At 38.4% G+C, this 20478-nt stretch overlaps 1 protein-coding gene across 13 annotated transcripts in view; it reads right to left on the bottom strand.

Moving 5' to 3' along the window:
• The window catches only part of INTS14 (integrator complex subunit 14), a 35792-nt gene that overhangs the window by 11842 nt on the left and 3472 nt on the right, over window positions 1–20478 (bottom strand). For 7 of the 13 annotated variants that reach the window (XR_014313382.1, XR_014313383.1, XR_014313384.1 and 4 more), the window contains 8 exons: window positions 18547–18830; window positions 16420–16527; window positions 12553–12708; window positions 11643–11761; window positions 11050–11192; window positions 8824–8916; window positions 8211–8355; window positions 6726–6859 (listed from right to left, as the gene is read on the bottom strand). Coding sequence is in view for 7 of the 13 variants with exons in the window: in XM_082737112.1 (XP_082593238.1) it covers window positions 6726–6859; window positions 8211–8355; window positions 8824–8916; window positions 11050–11192; window positions 11643–11761; window positions 12553–12708; window positions 16420–16527; window positions 18547–18768 (1120 nt within the window). In the remaining 6 variants the exon portion in view is untranslated. The remainder of the gene's footprint in view (window positions 1–6725; window positions 6860–8210; window positions 8356–8823; window positions 8917–11049; window positions 11193–11642; window positions 11762–12552; window positions 12709–16419; window positions 16528–18546; window positions 18831–20478) is intronic. The other 6 variants (XR_014313386.1, XR_014313387.1, XM_082737114.1 and 3 more) reach the window with 2 other exon arrangements.

Here is a 20478-nt window from a genome sequence, read left to right as displayed (position 1 = left end):
GGAACTGAAGCTCAAAGAGGTTGGATCTTCACAGGCTTCACAGTTACTCAGTTGGGCCTGCTTGCAAAGGTAACACCTTTTCTACCACTCAACCTCACCATTCCTCACACATCCAAACTTACTTATATTCCAGGTCCAGATCTTATCCCTCCTTCTCCACAAAGTTGTCCCAAGTATTCTGGCACACAGCACTTTCTCTAGAACCTTTTCTACTGTAGCACTCAGTATCAGTATCAAACATTGCAATATCTAACCACAGTCTATCTTGTACGGTCTCTAATTATTTGAAGCCTATATGTGGTGACTGGTTTGACAGACAAAAAATACTGCATCTATGAAAAAAGAACAGCGAACTCTTAGACATAAGAAATATGGCAGCAGAAATAAAAAAAAAAAAAAACCAGCTGCAAGGTAAAGCTGAAGATACCTTAGAGAAATTAGAAAATAATGGAAAAATGGGTGGAAGATAAGAAAATTATATAAAAATCATCAACAGATGTTCTAGAAAAGGGAGAAGAGAGGATACAGAGAGGGGGAAATCAAACATGTTCCCAGGACTAAAGAACGGACTTGCCAGATGGAAGGGCCCACTGAATGCCCAGCACAATGAATGAAGAAACTAACAAGTAAGGACATGATTCTGAAAACCCAGAACACAAGGGATACAAAGAAGCACCTCCAGTAGTGCAGAGGAAAAAGAGATCTGGGTCAAAGCCCTGACAGCATTGCACTAGACTCTCAGGAGCAACACAGGAAGCCAGAAAAGAAAAACGGAGCTATGCATCAAAACTCTAAGGTAAAGTCATTCCAATCAGCACTCAGTATCCAACAGAATCAACAACTGAGTGTAAGGGATGAAACATAGACATTTCCAAAGATGCAAGATTTCAAACGTCTACTTCCCATGTAGCCTTTTCTCAGGAGTCACGAAACAGGGGAGCCTCACGAGAGACAGGCAGGGAAGGCTGACAGCTACCCAGCAGGCACAGAGAACAAATAGTCCACTTATGAAACAAGCAGAAGGGAAAGGATTCTAAGGGGAAAAAAAAGAAAACGGACAAAAATACCTGAAGAATGTATTTTACTTAGGAATTAACAGTAAGTACACAGAAAAGAGCAAAGTAAAGCAAGGAGAGGGGAAGGCCATGAGACAGCCCAAAGGGAGGGCTGGCTGTCTTCATCTGCTGCTGCTCGCCGCCCCCACAGCCTGCCTGCCCAGCTCTTTCCCAGAGTCTCTGAGGAACCTCAGTGTCTTTCCAAGAGCCTTCCTTTAAAGGAAGTTAGAAGACAGCTGACCTTTGAACAACATGGGTATGAAGCGTATAGGTCCACTTACACACAGAATTTTTCCTAAAGATACAAGTACTGTAAATCTATTTTCTCCTCCTCAGGGTTTTTTAAATAACAGTTTCTTTTCTCTAGCTTTCTTTATTGTAAGAATGCAGTATATAATACATACATATATACACACACTAATATACACATATATATGTATATATAAATACATATATATACACAAACATAAAAAGTACGTGTTCATCAACTGTTTATGTTATTGGTAAGGATTCTGGTCAACAGTAGGCTCTTACTAGTGAAGTCTGGGGTAGTTAAAAGTCATAACCCCCACATTATTCAAGGATCAACTGCACATTTATCTTGCCTGCTACAAAAAAGAAAAAAGTACCTTTAAAAAAAAAAACTGGTGCAGAGAACAAAGAGCTCCAAAACAAAATGTAACTCAGTGTACCACACGGCTTAGTCATTTAGTCATAAATAACATTCACATCATCTAACAAGGACAGAATACTACTTCACCCAAAAAGAACACTATAATCCCACTGGAAGGATAGAGGAAGGGAAAAATGTTCTTCCTGGGTGGGTGGGTTGGGACAGTGGCGGTAAGAGAGCTAAGCACTCAACCTTAAAAAGTCAAAATGACATTTGAAATGAAAAGAAAAAAAGTCATGAAATACATACTTATATTATTTAGAAATGTAAATACCAACCCCCCCCAAACCCTCTTAAAATTAGAAGTTGTAAGTAGCTGTTACTAAGAACAGAATGAGAAATAGGAGGGATAGGTATAAACAACCGCACCATTTTGCTTGCCTTGTTTTAACTAAAAATAAATAAAAACAAGTTCTTTGACATTGGCCATGGAAACATTTTTCTAGGTATGTCTCCTCAGGCAAGGGAAATGCAAGCAAAATAAAGCTGTTGGGAGTATACCAAAATAAAAAGCTTTTTGCACAGCAAAGAAAACCATCAACACAACAAAAAGGCAACCTACTGAATGGAAGAAGATATCTGTAATTGATTATATCCAATAAGGGGTCAATAACAAAATATACCAAGAACTTATACAATTCAATATCAGAAGAACAGATAATACAATTAAAAAATAGGCAGAGGAGCTGAACAGACATATCCAAAGAAGACATACAAATAGCCAACAGACACATGAAAAGATGCTCAACATCAGTGATCATCAGGGAAATACAAATCAAAACCATAATGAGATACCACCTTATACCTGTCAGAATGACTAAAATAAAAAAACACAAAAAATAGGGGCATCTGAGTGGCTCAGCTAGTTAAGCATCAGACTCTTGGTTTCAGCTCAGGTCAGTCACATCATGGGTCATGGGATCAAGCCCTGGATCAGGCTCCCCCACTCTGAGAGGAGTCTGCTTGAAAGATTCTCTCCCTCTGCCCCTATCTCCACATGTATACTCTCTCTCTGAAATAAATAAATAAATCTTAAAAAACAAAACAAAACAAAAAGCAAGTGTTGACCAGGATGTGGAAAAAATGAAACCCTTGGGCCATGCTGGTGACAATACAAATGAGTGCAGTCGCTGTGGAACACGATCAAAAAATCAAAAACAGAACTACATGGTTCATTAATTCCACTACTGAGTATTTACCCAAAGAAAATGAAAACACAAATTCAAAAAGATATATGCACCCCTATGTTTAGTGTAGCGTTATTTACAACAGCCAAGATATGAAGGCAACCTCTATGTATCTGTCTATAGATAGATGGATAAAGAATATGTGGAACACACACACACACACACACACACAGAGTATTATTCAGCCATAAAAAAGAAGGAAATCTTGCCATTTGTAACAATATGGATGGATCTAGAGGGCATAATGCTAAGTGAAATAAATCAGAGAAAGACCTGACATGATTTCACTCATATGTGTAATTTCAGAAACAAAACAAATAAAGAGACAAAAACAAAAACAAAAAAACAAAAAACCCAGACCTTGGGCACCTGGATGGCTCAGTCGGTTAAGCAGCTGCCTTCAGCTCAGGTCAAGATCCCAGAGTCCTGGGATCAAGCCCCCCATCAGGACCCTGGCTTGGCAGGGAGCCTGCTTCTCCCTCCCCCTCTGCCCACATGCCTGCCTGCAGCTCCCCTGCTTGTGCTCTCTCTCTCATTGTTTCTCTCTGTGTCAAATAATTAAAAAACAAACAGACAAAAACCCAGACCTTAAACAGAACTGGTGGTTGCCAGATGGGAGGTGTGTGGGGGAAGGATGAAATGAAGGGGATCAGAGTACACTTATCATGATGAGCACTGAGTAATGCACAGAATTGTTGAATCATTATACTGTACACCTGAAACTAACACTGTATGCTAATTATGTTAATTTTTTTTTTTTTTTAACATCTGGAAAAGTAGGTAAAAACAATGGGTAGAATTTTTCTTGTTGTCCTTTCACTGAGGGGCTAGACCTTCCACATTCCTAGCTTTACTCAGAGATTTCAGTTGTCTGGTTTGGAAACAAAGTTGTATCTCTTCTCCTGTGTGAACTTTAAAACCCCAGACCCTGCATCCTAGCTCAAGAGCTGGCCAACTGCCTGGTTTTGAGTTAAAAATGGTTTTTACGGGGCGCCTGGGTGGCTCAGTCGGTTAAGCCGCTGCCTTCGGTTCAGGTCATGATCTCGGGGTCCTGGGATCGAGTCCTATGTTGGGCTCTCTGCTCAGCAGGGAGCCTGCTTCTCTCTCTCTCTGCCTGCCTCTCTGTCTACTTGTGATCTCTCTGTCAAATAAATAAATAAATAAATAAATCTTTAAAAAAAATGGTTTTTACATTACATAGATGGGGGAAATAAAAATATTTCATGACACATGAAAATTATGTGAAATTCAAATTCTGTTGTCCATATGATTATTTTATTGGAATAGGTCATTCCTATTCATTTATGTATTGTGCTACAATATTGTATTGTGCAATAATATGCAATATGTATTGTATATATGTATATATGTATATGTATTATAGCACAATATGTATTGTGCTATACTATGCAAAATTCAGTAGTCATGACAGAGATCATATGGTCTGCAAAGTCTAGCATATTTACTATCTGACCCTTTACTGAAAAGCCTTACTGCCTAGCTTCTAGGGTCAATATTCAATCAAAATCTTTTCTAGGCTTCAGTGGCAAAGGCATCCTTCAAGCCTAACTAACATAAATGTACATTGTTTAAGACAGGGCAAGCAGGCTATGTATTGTACACGTGTATGAGACACTACTTTCTTCTTTCGTCTCTTTATTCTCTTGGCTTCTGTGACATCACTTTCTTCCACTTTTCCTTCTACTTATTCCTTCTCATTTTCCTTTATTTCCACTGACCCCATAGTTAACCTTTTCTAGGGGTTTGGTTCTTGGCTCTCTTTTTGCCTTAATTACATATTTTCCTGAGACAAGGGCTTCTTAAAGCGTGGTTATGGATTACCTGGATTGTAATCACTTGGATAACACTAAAACTGCAAGTTTTTTGGGCTGGAATCCAGACCGAATGAATTAGAATCTCCATAAGTGGGGCCCAGGAAACAAATTTTAAACAAGTTCTGGGTTGTTTGTTTTTTGTTTAGTTTTGTACACAAAAACTCAAATGTGTGAACCACTGCCCTAAGCAATTGTCCTAATTCTCACGATTTTAACTATGCTTATAACTAAAAATTATATATTCAACTCTATCCTCTTTCAGGAACTCTTGCACGAATTGTCTCTAGCCTCCTCTACCTAAATCTCACAGGCAAAATGAGCAAAGCTGATTCTGCCTCCTGAGTATCTTTTGCATGGATCCCTATCCTCCCTGTTCCCAGCCACTGCCCCTGTTCTGGCTCTCATCCTTACATCTCCAGGACTGTCACAGCAGACTTGTGACTGCTGGATGCTCTTACCTTTCCAAATCCACACTCTACAGAATTATCTTTCTATCTTTCTTTTTTGAAGATTTTATTTATTTACTTATTTGAGAGAAAGAAAGAGAGAGAGAGCACACGTGCCTGAGCAGGGCAGGGGGAGAGGGAGAGAAAATCTCAAGCAGAGTCCCCACTGAGCACAGACCCTAATGTGGGGCCTGAGGTCATGACCTGAGCTGAAACCAAAACAAAGTCAGATGCTTAACTGACTGAGCCACCCAGACATCCCTAGAATTATCTTTCTAAATGCAAATTTATTAGCTCTCACTTGAATTTCAGCCATACTACGTATTGCCGGGGAGCACCAGTACCCAGAAAAATAAGTCTCCTAACTGGTATCTCCACTTCTCATATGCCTCCCCTTCAGTGGCTTCCCAGTATCTGCAGAATAGTCTCAGCTCTTCACATTTCAGAGGAGGTATGCCCTATTCCAGCCACTGCCAACTTCTAACCCACCACTGGGCCCTCCCCGCCCCACCCCCATGCTTTGTGTTCTAGCTTTGCTTTTCTATAGGTGATCCCCTTGTCCAGAATGCCTCTTCTTCCTTCATTAGCTCAGCAAATCTTTTTCTTCAAACCTCAGTTTGGGTGTCCTTCCTCTGTGAAGATTTTCCTGCGTCCTCTACACAGAGCCGATCATCCAGGCTAACCCTGATCTCGTACAAGTCTTTTACCCCCTATAAGTTTGTTCAGTAGATGTTCTGAAATTGAAATGGGCCCAAATGAGTCCAGAATGACTCTACAGTTGGAGCCTGAGTACTTAGGAATACGTAGGCCTCAATCAGGAGCGGGAAAATCATAAAAAGGAACAGCTTAGGAAGGAAGGGTTAAGAGACAATGCTTTCTCTAACAAACATGCTGAGCTGCTTGGTATATGGCAGAATATCCAGGTGGAGAGGTCTAACTAGGAATTGGAAATATGATATGCAAGTTTCAGGGAGAGCTCAAGTAGGACCAGAGTTATACATCTAGGGGAGTCTGAAGCTATAATGGCTGATGGAATAATCAAGAGAGAATAATAATCCAAGAGAAGAAGGCAAAGGAAAACATCCTGAAAATCATGAGGCAAGAGGAAGACAAGACAACAAGATAAGGCAAAGCTGATAAAAAAACAAGTATCAGAAGAATGCAGTATTAGGAAATCTAAGGGAAAACATTTTCAAGAAGGAAGGGGATTAAATTATCCATAAATGACTGGGGTTACTGAGTTGAAAACAGTGTACTGAAGAAAAAAATGTTTATGGACAGTAGCTTTTCACTCTAAGCAGTCAGAGCACTTATGTTTACTTAAAGCAACCTAAATCTCAGTTTCCCTTGACGTAAAGTTGAAAGTTCAAACATCACACTCTGCTGGGGTTTTCCATGCACATATTCGCATTAGAGACCACAGCACATGCATCAGGGAGATCACACAGCTCTCTGACTGCAGTCAGAGCCATTCAGAATAGCAGAGAGAAAACAAAGTCAAGATAAGTAAAATCTGATCTGGGTTATACCTGAAATAGGACCCAACTGTGCCATTTTCCCTAGCCATGGGAGAGGTTCTGGGCCAGGCTCAAAGAGAGACATCATGAGGTTTGATTTCTTCTTGCTGTCAGCTTGGGAGTAGAGCATTCCATGCCATTCAGGACTAGATGGAGAGAAGATGGAAGATCAGAAGAATGTCAAGCCTGGGATTATGAAATTATATAAGTCTAGCCAGTGTTTTTCTCTTGAAAAGACATGGGTCTTCAGCTTTGAAATTAGGCTTTTTTACTAAAGCCAAATCCTAAAACTGAAAATGCATACTGCTGTCCTCTGATATTGCCATTCCTTTGGGAAATGTATTATTATTCAATTAGGTAGATATAGAAATCAAAAGCAATCTTAGGAAAGAAAAAAATCACAAGGGCAACAAATAGCAACAGAGGTGGGGAGGACAAAGGGATGCAACCCATGTTTTAGCTGCCTCCCTGAGTCATTCACAGCAGCACCAACACAGAGCAGGATTTCTAACAAAGGGCACAAGCCATCACCCAGCTCTGTTCCTGCTTCTCAAAAGGCCCTAAGGAACTCTCATATTCAGAGCTAGTCAGTATAAGCAGCTTGGGTATCAAGAAATACAGCAAAATAATACCTAATAAGAATTGCATTCTTCTTTTTGAACCAGGTAATTTTAACTCAAGTAGAAATGGAGCTTCACCTGAGTACTCCTAACCTCTTCAACTTCTATACCAGTCAACCCCAGGTGATGGCCAGAAGATGTTTCTTTCCTAACAATAGGTATTACAGAAAGGGAAGCAGATGGTTTTGCAAATTTCAAGACTGTAGCAAATGTAAAAGCTAGAGAGGCGTTCCCCACAGGGAAGGGTTATAGCACAGTGGTTATGAATATGGGGTCTGGAGTCAGAATGCAAGGATAAGGACCCTGGCTCTTTCGTTTATAAGCTGTGTGACCTTGAGCAAGTTCCCTGATCTCCCTAAGCCTCAGTTTCTCATCTATACAATAGGGAAAACAATGACATCCTCTGTATAGTGTTGTTGTGAGAGGTTACATAAAATTAATATACATAAAGTGACTGGAGGAGCGCCTGGCACATGGTAAAATTTTCAATCAATATTCTTGATATCCTTTTTCACTTAGTTCTACCTCCTCATCTTATAGCTGAGGAGCCTGTGGATATTGCTGAAGATCCCTGAGCAAGTAGCAGAACTGTTATAACTGAATTCAGATTTCCCAGATAGAAAAGAGAAAACTATAGGATATGATATAAAAGAATGTAATATAAAAAGATATACTACAAAAGGATATAATATAAAAGCAATTTAATTAAAAGGCTCACTCTGTACTTATTCTAGGGGATAAGTACAAGTTTAGGAGGTGATGGTAGGTGGGGAAAGTGGCAGGGGGAAGAAAAAGGTGATAAGGAAAAATCTGGGAAATATTTCACTCTGTAAATTGATTCTCCCTCATTCAACCAAAGGTAAACAAAGTTCCTTACCCTAACTGAACTATTGCCACCATTCCTTCTACTTTCAGGCTGCCATGGAGCAGGACACAGAAGTTGGGTATTTTGCCCGCAATTTGATTGGCTGAATTTTCATCTTCGTTGTCATCAGTTATGCCAGTACCCACCTCATCACCTTCTGTGAAAAGATCAGAATAAGATTAGCTGGTTGTTTCTAGCCTTGGAAGGAGGGTATTCAGTTACAAAGAAATATTATAACAAGAAAGAGAAACTCCTTTTCTCATTTTCCTATGTCCATATAAAATTCAGTTTTCACATATTATATGAATTCCTTTTAAATGAAACATCCCAAATAGATAAACCTATAAAAACAGAAAAACATTTAGCGGTTACCTGGGGCTGAGGGAGATGGAAAGCTAGGGGTTGACAGCTAAAGGGTTTCTTTTCTGGTGCTGAAATTAAAATCACAGAAATGGTCTTGCAGTATTATTAGGAAACATTCCATTTCAAAAATTCAAATCCAGTAACTATTCCTTTCCCCTAATTCTGCAAAATGGGCTATCCTACTATCAACTATATACATTTAAGAATAGCTTTAGATCATAAAATGCTTCATCTGTATGATCAGAATAGGAAGAGAACTCACCTTTGTTAAGTGCTATTGGTAGGACCAGATGTCTGGATAGAACCGGGGGACTTGAAATATCAGCTATATCAATAAATCCCACTATTTCCAAATCTGAAAAGAATGAATCAACACTGAATTAATGGATAGGGAAATACATTATTTTCTATGTACTAGGTTTCACAAATATAGTGTTTAGGTGAGGAATTCAGATATGACTAGGAAGATTATTAGACGTTTCTCTGGATGACTCACAATTTGCATTTTCAACAGCTCAAGATACATTTAATGATTTAAGTTGTAAGACAAACCAGTTAGACTTTATTTTTATGAGGCTAGGACCCCAGCCAAGGCAAAAGCTTAAACATCCAATCCCTCTGTTTAGTCAAGGATGTTAGGGTCGGCAGGGGGCGTCATAGTCAAGCACTTCCACCACTCCATCCTTGCAGGAGGAGCAAATGTCCTTGGACTGTAAAGCTACTATTAAAAACATTTCCGTGAGAAAGAAATACATTCACTAGAAGCCCAAGGTAGCAGTCTAAATATAACAATGATTTCTTTGCTTTACAGAAGCTATTAAAGACCCAGAGTACTTGCTGGAAACCTAATAGGTAAAAAATAAGTTTTATCCCAAAATACTTTTTAAAAGTTTATTTTCTGATTACACAAATAGTAGAAAAACTTAGAAAACACTAAAAATTGTAAAGAAGAAAAATAAGGTCACTCATTATTCACCATCAAAAGAAACATCTATTAATATTTTATTGAATTGCTTTTCAGTCTTTCTTTCAGGCACAAACATACTCATATTCTCAAAATGATTTTTTTTTTAAAAAGATTTATTCATTTGATAGAGAGAGCGAGCGAGCGAGCAAAAGAAGAGTGAGTGGCAGGCTGCAGGGGAGAGAGAAGCAGGCTCCCCGCTAAGCAGGTAACCTGTCATGGCGCTTGATCCTAGGACTCTGGGATCATGACCGAAGCAAAAGGTAGATGCTTAACTGATTGAGCCCCTCTCAAAGCAATTTTTTAAAAAATCAGGGTCATGGTGAGTACACTGTATTTCTATGTCAGGAAATTTGCTTCTCTGGAGGTTTGCTGCCATTACCTTCTTTAGCTGAATAACAAATGAGTCAGCATAAGCAGTTACGTATTTTTCCTTCGAGTAGCAAAAGGTCTGCATTTCAAAGTGGTGTAAGCTATGACAAAGATCTTGGACTAAAAGTTTATATGGACAAAAAGAGATCTATTCAAAGTTACCCATCAAAAAAGGATGGGAAGGAAGTAGAATATAGCTGGTCTGAAGGCAACAAAACATTTGGCACAGCTTAACACACTGCAGTAGTCCATGAAAGAGATGAATGTTGACTTCCAGACAGCTAGAGGCTAAAGGCACAAAAAATAAAAAGCCTCTGCATGCCCTTTACTCTCAGACTCCTTCAAATCTGCACACCCATAAGTGAAATGAATATTTACTGTGCACTTAATTCTATTATAACTGGTTGACCGGACATTTACCTGGTGAACACCTACTAAGCATCAGATGCTATGCTAGGCACTGAAGGTACAACGATGAAACCGTGATGGCTGAATGTGTACCCACCACTCAAGGAGTCCATCCACCAACTGGAGACAACTCTCCTCTCCACTCTTCCTCATGACTTCTGACTCACTCTGCCAATCTCAGCCAAGCACACCTCCAGCACAAACCAGGGAAAAGCAGTAGCATGTCTCCTTTTAGTGAAAATACAAGCAGCAGGGCTCTAGGGGTACAGTGTATCAGAGTGGAGACCTTAGAGAGACCATGACTCATCTAGAGATTCTACTCACCTAGCCAGTCAGTATGAGAGGAAATGACATGTCCAGGATCACACAGGAAGAATCACACAGCCAAATCTAGAAGCTAGCTCTTCAAAGATTATCTTAATTTTGATGCTAATCAATCTTAGTATCTCTATTAAGAATTACTTCAGGGATTTCATGGCTAGTGAATCTGGTCATGATTTCCAACTCTAGTAATTTGTGGCTATAGTTACTAGGATTGGAGATCACAATGAAATACCACAAGCCTGCCACCATTTTGGCAACACCTCCTTCCATTCAAAATGTATACACTGGTGATGACAACAGCACCCTAGTGTCAGAATCTACATTTCTTTTTAACCCTCCTGGATAGAGAAGATGCGAGAAGTTATAAGGAAATAAAGATAACAAAAGAACTAAGAAGAAAGTTTAAAAAAAACACATCACCTGTGTTGATGACTTTAGGGATGGGATCGATTTCCTCATCTACAACAAAGGGCTCTGGTCTGGGGAAGACCTGCACATCAGCAGTGAGGTGGCCACACTTGAGAACAGCATGGAAAGGTGTATACGCCAGATCTATCAGTTTTCTAGAACATGACGATTAATTGTTATAAGAAGAGTATTTCGACGATACATATCATTTATTTCAAGTAATTTTTTCAAGATGTTAAGTTTACGTTTCCCTTCAAATCAATTCTTAAAACTATGATCTGACCATTTGTGAAATAGAACAAAATCTGACATTTTTGGTGAGGGAATTTCAATTTTGAAAAGCCCAAAAGCAAGTTAATCTTTTGAAACTGCCGAGTCATTATAAGGAAGTCAGTATCTATAGGCATTATTGATTTAGTCCCACTTAATTTAAAAGGGAATGAACTTTTAAAAATCACTACTACCAATCATTTTGTCTAAAAATTGTGCAACTTGGGGAAAATGAAATGACAATAATTAGAAAGAGTGAAACAGACATTACAGCTGAATATCAAATTATAATAATAGATTGTAAGAGGCAAAAAAAGCTGTAAGCATATACTTACCCAAACATAGACTGTACATTTTTCAAGCACAGGGGGCCATCAATAGTAAAAATCTGTCCTTCGCCATTGTTTAAATCTATGAGACGTTCAAGGCAATCCAAGGAATCAGTACTCTGAAGCTACAAAGCAAAACAGATGACCCTTTTAAAGTGGCACACAATGCCAAATTATTATCAGCACACCAAGGTCACACCCATCACAATAACACAGGCAATAAATAAGAGAGATTATTTTTTTTAAACAACCTGAGGCGAAAATAACTGTAACAATTTTGATTCAAGGTTACCAAGAGGAATGCTATATAAAATGATACCAGTGGAGCTATTTTACTCAGAAGTAGTTTTACAAAGATTCTCAGAAGTGACCACAGTTGGTATTTACATAGTATCTTTTCTCCAAAGTGTTTCTAACATCTTTTCTGTGAGAACTATCATTATCTACATTTCACAGATAGAAAAACTGAGGTGAACAAATGTTAAATAACTTTCCCAAATAAATGGGAAAACCAGGAAGTAGAGTTTAATAAAGCATACTTCACAGTAATGTTACTTTACCAAAAAAGTTCAAGTACATTTCTGTCCGTGTTTCTGGTGGAATGGACATAAGAATTTCTAAACACGGTAAATGTCTAATACCAAAAAGAACATTTTAACTCTTATGCATCTGAAGAGTCTTTGTGGGAAGCAGGATAGATAACAACTCCTGCCAGCTATGTTTCCAGAGATGGACAACACTCTGAATCTTCAAAAAGCATTTGAGACCTAGAGCCTTCCAAATTTAATTAGTGATTAGCCTCAGCTGAAAGCAATGGAGTTCAATGTTATAGTATATACAATATAAAACTAATGGAATATATTAAAAATAAAGTCCTAAAATGTATCCAATCAAACTAAAAAGAACACAGTATTACCTCCTCCAGATTTGCCATGCACATGATGTATAACTTAGATGGGAAAGGAAAAGGTAGTGGAAACCTGTTGCTCTCGCCTCGTTGACTATGAGTAGCTAGGGAATGCCTCAGTGACCCTCTACCAATGCCAAGACAGCCATCTGTCACCAGAACAACCTGTTTGCAAGGAATGAGAGAAGGTTTGTACATGAAATAACATGTTTATTTAAAGCAGTCTCATTTCTCCCTAATGGTATTTACACTGAAAAACCCACCTCTGCAGGGAGATAAGCAACAAGGTGAATAAATCTCAAAAACATTCTGTCAAGTGAAAGAGGACACACTGTGTGATTCTCTACATGAAGTTCTAGAACAGGTACAACAAAGCTAAGATAAATCAAATAGAAGCTGTGGGGTGTTGGGGGGATACAGACTAGAAAGGGGAAAGTGAAGAAACTGGTGGAAAATGGAAACGTGCCAGATCTTAACTGGAGTGGTGGTTACACATAGGTGTGTGCATCTGTCAAAACTCAGTAAACTACGTGTTTAACATCTATGCACTTTCCTGTATTTTATCTAATTAAACCTAAAAAATAGTACCTATTTATAAACACTTAAAATCATAACCAACTCATACTAAATTGTATTAAAACTAGAGCCTGGCACTGGACGTCAAGAATGACATGTGGTTCTATTTTACATGTGACCCTAGGAAGCATCAGCACAGAAGTCTGACATCGACACTATTTTCAAAGATGACAAACTTTATCCATGGTCAATTAAGATGACAACTGTTTTAAAAATGTATTTATAGGGGCGCCTGAGTGGCTCAGTCAGTTAAGCCTCTGCCTTCAGCTCAGGTCACGATCCCAGGGTCCTGGGAGCGAGCCCTACATCAGGCTCTCTGGTCAGGGGGGAGCCTGCTTCTCCCTATGCCTGTGCCCTTCCTACTTGTGCTCTCTGTCAAATGAATAAATAAAATCCTAAAAAAAAAAAAAGTATTTATAGGGGTGCCTGGGTGGCTCAGTCGGTTAAGTGTCTGACTCTTGATTTCAGCTCAGGTCATGATCTCAGGGTTGTCAAAACGAGCCCCATGTCTGGCTCCATGCTGGGCTTGGAGCCTGCTATTTCTCCTTCTGCCGTTCTCCTGCTCTAAAAAAAATGTATTTATAAAAGCCATTTAACCAGACATTATAAGCCTTTAAAGTACATTCTTTTTTTTTTTTTTTTGTCATTTTGACTATAACATGCCATTTTTTTTTTAATTTTTTATTTTTTATAAACATATATTTTTATCCCCAGGAGTACATGTCTGTGAATCGCCAGGTTTACACACTTCACAGCACTCACCAAAGCACACACCCTTAACCAATTTGTAATCTGAAAAAGCCTTCACAATATACCAACAATGGAAAATAGTTACAAACTAAATTTCTTCCTCACTGCCTCAGTGATCCTATGTGGTGGCAGATTTTCCAAGCATTCCAGGCGAGGATTATTTTTGCTCTTCCTACCCTAGCCTTGTAACTCGATAATAATGGGCCATTAAAGCAGTATTAGGTGACCGTACCATGCAAAGTACCAAGACTGGCACTCATTTCTAAAGTCAAAGAATGCTCAATGGCAGTCACCTAGAGAGATGTCACTTTCTGGGAAGACAGTCAATTGACTAGATAAGGCAGTTTCCTCTTATACGAACAACTGCTGTATAATGATTTACTTCTGCCCCAACTTTTTTCAGATGCTGTGTGATGAAATTTTTCATGCAATGTCAAAATGAGACAGACTACACAGATAATGAGACACAGTCCAGCTGTCTGAAACCCTGGTTAACAAATTTCCAAATTAAAACAACTCTATTTGACAGTAACTGATTATAAAAATAATCACTAATAACTTCTATCTCTAGTATGGTATTTTGGACGTGGTTCACTCTAAAACTCATCAAGCAAACCTAAGTGGATCCAGGCCTGGCCCCGGGCCCTCAGGGTATAGGACATCTCAAATTCAGATTCTTCCTTTTGTAAAGGAAGAAAAAATATTAACAGGCAGAAGGCTGTGTGTTGCACAAGACCTTCCTTGTTACAAATTTTCTGAATTTCTTCTCTAAAATGACTGAAGCAACAGCAAAGGAAACTGCTATCTACTAGCTTCCAGTTCAGAAGATACTGACAACAATATATTCTTATGGTATTCTGTATGCAGATTTACCAAACAATGTTTATGGAATGCCAAACATTTTTATTTCTGTAAAGAAAGTGATCAAAAGGCATTTATGGCATTTATTAAAATGATTTCACCTTTTAGTAACAGCTCAGGGTCTTCATTAACCCATGAGCTCATACTCTGTAAAACAGGTGGTTTTGTAGTAAGAAAAAAACAAACTTAAAAGGCGGGTTTACTGAGATATAATTTACATGCAATAAAATTCATCCTTCTTAGTATATGGTTCTGGGATTTCCAACAACTATATTTGGTGAGCAACCACTTCTACAATTAAGATAAAGACCAGTCCTGGCACTTCCCATTTTCCCTTATGCTTCATTTGAGTCAATTCCCTACTGTTCCTTCACCCCCAGGCAACCACAATCTTATTTTTAGTTAAAAAATAAATACCAGTAATGCCACTGACACTACTGAGGAACTAGTGTTTGACCATATAACAAAAAATCCTACACTATGGCCCACTGCCTGTTTTTGTAAATAAAGTCATTTATGTATTTATTAACTGTGGCTGCTTTCATGCTATGACAGTGAAATTGAGAAGTTGTCACGAATATCAAAAAGCTTGCTGACTCCTGTTGTAGATTACTCTAATTTTCCTTTTAGTAATTTGTTTTCTCCTTTAAAATATACTACCACTTCTCAAAGCCCAAGCATATTTACTTTTGTGCTTTGTTGCAATATATTCACAGATATTGCAGTTTTTACAAACTGAAGGTCTACGGCAGCCCTGCCCTGAGCAAGTTTATCGGTGCCGTTTTACTAACAGTATTTGCTCGCTTTGTGTTTGTGTGTCACGTGGCGGTAATTTTTGCAATATTTCAAACTTTTTCATTATTACCTTTGTTACAGTGCTCTGTGACCAGTGATTATGACTTGCTGAAAGTTCAGATGATGGCTAGCATTTTAGCAATAAAGTATTTTTTAATTAAGGTATAGACATTATGTCTTCTAGACATAATGCTATCGTACACTTAATAGACTACAGTACAGTGTAAACAATTTTATACGTACTGGGAAACCAGAAACTTCAACTGACTCAACTTTATGCAACGTCAGCTTTATTCTGATAGTCTGAACCAAACACACAATATCTCCAAGGTATGTTTATACCTGTTTATAGCAAACTTCTAATTCTTTTTATCCTAATACTCTGTTCTCATCTGATGCTAATGTGGATCTACTGTGGATCTGAAGGGCAATAGATCATATGGCATTCATACTCATCTTTTAGACAACTCACTTGAGATGGTCAAACATTTGCTAAATAAATATTACACCGAGATAATGAAGACTATCATGTACTGATGTTTATAATTCTATCACTCAAAATTACAATTACCCCTTACAGTGAGTGCTCTGAAACTCAACTGTGAGCCCTTCATGTTTTATACAAACAGTACTAGTTTGCAATAAGCCAATCTGCTAGGAGAATGCTCTCCTTAAGGCATAACTGTGCTGTTTTCTGAGCATATTAGTGTTGACTTAGTGCCTTCTTTTAAAAAGATACCAATAATGTTGTATAATGCAGTTTATAGAAATTACAATGCATGCTGTGTCAGAGCCTAAAGAAAATCAAATCACCTCAGCGGTTAACGGTTTTTAACTTAGGAAAAAAGGAATGGTTTAACGGTTTAACTTAGGAAAAAAAGAATTGATCATTACCTGGCAAGGAATTGCACCACCCCATTCTTGCTGAACGATATTGCAAACACCAACTAACGCAGATTCCAAGCAGGTTTTATCATAATCATCCATATTACTTAGTGCTTCCTGATCGAATAAAAGATAAAATTGCTCATTATTTTGTACTGTTTTGTTATTAGAGAATAACATAAACTGTTCAAAGCATGAATAGTTACACAGGGGACATTGTGTTTCTGAGAGCCCCAAAGCATATTTTCTCAAAGAAAACGGTAAAACAGGCTTCCTCAACCACAAAGGACAATTAAAAGAGCTTCCCTTTATTCCATTCTCAAGTGAGAGTCAAAAGTCCACCATAGCTTTGTAAGGGATCCCTGAAGAAAGTAACTAAAATGAAGAACTTTTAAACCCGCCAAAAAAAAAAAAAAAGACAAAAATCATTGACTGACTATATTATAAACACCAACCTAGGCACTTCATATGCATTTAGTTATCTCAACACTCTGTAAAGTATAAATTATTAACTAATTTTTTAAAAAAGATTTTATTTATTTGACAGAGAGAATGAGAGAGCACAAGTAGGCAGAGCAGTAGAGTGAGAGAGAGAAGCAGGCTCCCCACAAGTAGGGAGCTAGATGCAGGGCTCGATCCCAGGACAATGGGATCATGACCTAAGCCGAAGGCAGTTGCTTAAGCAACTGAGCCACCCAGGTGCCCCTACTGACCTATTTTTAAAATGAGGAAACAAAGGTACAGAATGATGGGGTAACTTTCCCAGGCTGCATGCCTCGATGTGCCAGAGTCTAGATTTAAGCCCCATCAGTAGAACTCCAGGGCACCTGGCTTTCTCGACTACTCAGAACAACTCAGATAGCAACTCTCTAAATTTCAAAACTGCTGAACATCCAAAATCCTTAGTTTACTATTCATTTACAAGAAATCCAGTGCAATTTTTAAAGAGCTTTTGAGTACCATTAAAAAGAAACAACTGAGAAAATAAACGATTTAACAAAATCTTATTACTTTTTATTTAAAAAAAAAAAATCAAACTACACTGATCCTGGATCTCTAACCTGCCCAACAAGTATTAAACTGTTTTAATTCCACACTTATTGACCATTATGAAGTACTGCTGGAAATAATAACTTAGAGATGTTGTCAGAAAGCAAATTCTCTGGCATATCCCAGACAACACCTTATGAACTATCAACTGAGGTTTAAAAATTATAATTTCTTGGCATCTGTAAATCAAAGGGTATTTATTAGAGAGGAAATATTTTGAATTACTCTAGAATAAAGGTTTTTATAAGGAAGGGCTATTTTTCATCTCAAGTTTTATAGGAAAGTAGAAAATAATAAGGTGTTGAATTTAAAGTACCCTGAATCTTAGAGAATGGGGAACTACATCCTGTTATGCTCTCCTTTCCACAGAAAATTCCAGAAAACTCAGGGAAGAAAATAAGGCAACAACTCAGAGCTCAAACTCCTAGCTCTACCAAAGGCATAAGGCCTTTATTACTGGTTATGAATCTTTGTTTCACAGCTATACTCAGATATTATGCCCATAGATTGATGGTCATAATAAGTGTTGTTTTTTTTTTTTTTTTAAAGATTTTATTTATTCATTTGACAGACAGAGATCACAAGCAGGCAGAGAGGCAGGCAGAGAGAGAGGGCAGGGAAGCAAGCTCCCCGCTGAGTAGAGAGCCCGATGCGGGGCTCCATCCCAGGATCCTGAGACCATGACCTGAGCCGAAGGCAGAGGCTTAACCCACTGAGCCACCCAGGTGCCCCAGTGAATCTTTGTTTTATAGCCATATTCAGATAGCATATCCATACACTTAATGTAACATTAAGTAAGTCCAAGTTATATTGGGCACTGGGACGGCACAGTCAGTTGAGCACCTGCCTCTTGGTTTTCACTCAGGTCTTAATCTCAGGGTCCTGAGATCATTGTGCTCAGTGCTCAGCACGGAATCTGCTTTGAGGTTCTCTCTCCCTCTGCTCCTCCCTCTCCTCCAATAAATGGATAAATCTTAAAAAAAAAAAAAAAGTCCAAGTTATAAATATTTGGTGCAATATGATAACATTATTTTCCTTCCTAAAAATCTGGGCCCTGTACATATAATAACTCATTATTTTTTATACCTGAAGTGTGTTGTAATCTCTTGTGAAGGGAACCATCAGCTCCCAAAGTGAGGAAAAAACCACCAGAGCTGTAAACTCAAGCTTGTAATTTGTGGCCATGTGCTCGAACAGCATCGTCAAACCATGGGCTGCTAGGTGCTTACGTTGATATTCTTCAGACCCCTCGATCGACACAGGTCGGGTCATGGAAAGGGATACGTCCATTACCACCACTGTTGGCATGATGAAAATGATCCCAGTGTTCCCGGTCAGAGTGCAAACAAACAGCTATGAACAGAGAAATGCTGTAGAAAATAAGTATGATTAGGTCTTACATGTTACAGAGAGAAAAAAGGTTTTTTCCCCCCACCCTAATTTTAACCAAACTTTGCAGAAATGAGTGAAAGCAAACCTCATTTAAGTTGAGGTAAAGGCAAAACTGCAGAGACTTCAGAGGGAGGAAAGCAACTTAATTCACTGTGTGAACTCCTAGAATCACCCACTAAATGGCCATAACTCAAGGACCACATGCTTTTTTTTTTCTCAAGATTTTCTTTATTTATTTGAGAGAGAGAGAGAGAAAGCACAAGCGGGCAGAGCACAAGTAAAGGAAGAGGAAGAAGCGGACTCCCCTGCTGAGCAGAGAACTCCATGTGGGCTCGATCCCAGGACCCTGGAGCCTGGACTGGAGGCTAAGGCAGCCACTTAACCGACTGAACCACCCCGGTGCCCCAAGGACCACATATTTCTATTAAAAAATATATTAAATTCAGGTAGCCCTTGACTTTCATAATTTCAAAGTTTATACAACTGAATATAACAAATATTCCTACATTGCTTCCCCAACACTTAATTTATGAAGGAACATTTCTAATTGTCACACGGTGGTGCTTTTTGACAAGCAACCCTTTTTTGGGGGCACCATCACTTTCTTAATCAATACAGCAGTAATTGAGTATTTATCTTGTTGCTTGATGCCATTTTTATTAATAAAATGAATGTAAAATGTAAAAATTAAAGGGCTAGTAGAGTCATAATCCAAATTAGATAAAGCTGGAAATCATTAAGCATGACAAAAGCAGTAAACTACTACTAGCTCAGTAATACTGTATGTAAATTGGGAAACAATGCTTCATTGTGAGGGAAAAGAACAAAATGAAAGAGTATGTAGACCAGCTGACATTATCTCTGGAAATCGTGTATAAAAGTCAGTATGCAGAGGGCTGCCTGGGTGGCTCAGTTGTAGTTGTTAAGCATCTGACTCTTGGTTTTGGCTTAGGTCATGATCTCAAGATCCTGGAATTGAGCCCCGCATCAGGCTCCATGCTTGGCAGTGCTTGAGATCTTCCTTTCTGTTTTTCCTTCTTCCTCTGCCCTTCCCCCAGCTCAGGCTCTCTCTAAATAAATAAAGTAAATAAATAAAATCTTCAAAAAAAAAAGTCAATATGCAGAAGAAATGGAGAAAACAGACTCCTTTAAAATTACGGATGGAGTATTAGCATGAAGAAAAAAGAGTTCTGTTCTCAAAAATAAACAAGAAAGTTCAAATATACAGACCTGCTCATGGGGATACAACTTGCTGCTACTCTGCTGATAAGCAACTATAGTATATTGAGATAATGAACTCTTATATAGCTATAAATAAAAGACATGTATTTAAATATGAGAAATATTTATATAAAATGCCAGAAAGCAGGTCATAGGATTGTACGTATATTCTAATTGCACCTTCATAAAAGTCACTGCATATATACAATTAGGGAAGACCCTGGATGGACAAAATTGTTCAGAAATTAAATGCTCACTAATTTTTTTTTTGAACTTTTTTTTAAATTTAAAGATTTAATTTATTTATTTGACAGACATAGTAAGAGAGGGAACACAAGCAGGGGGAGTGGGAGAGGAAGAAGCAGGCTTCCAGACAAGCAGGGAGCCTGATGTGGGGCTCGATCC

This window comes from Mustela nivalis, assembly GCF_964662115.1.
Source record: "Mustela nivalis genome assembly, chromosome: 6".
Taxonomy (NCBI): Eukaryota; Metazoa; Chordata; class Mammalia; order Carnivora; family Mustelidae; genus Mustela; species Mustela nivalis.
This window is presented reverse-complemented; position numbering and strand designations above follow the sequence as displayed.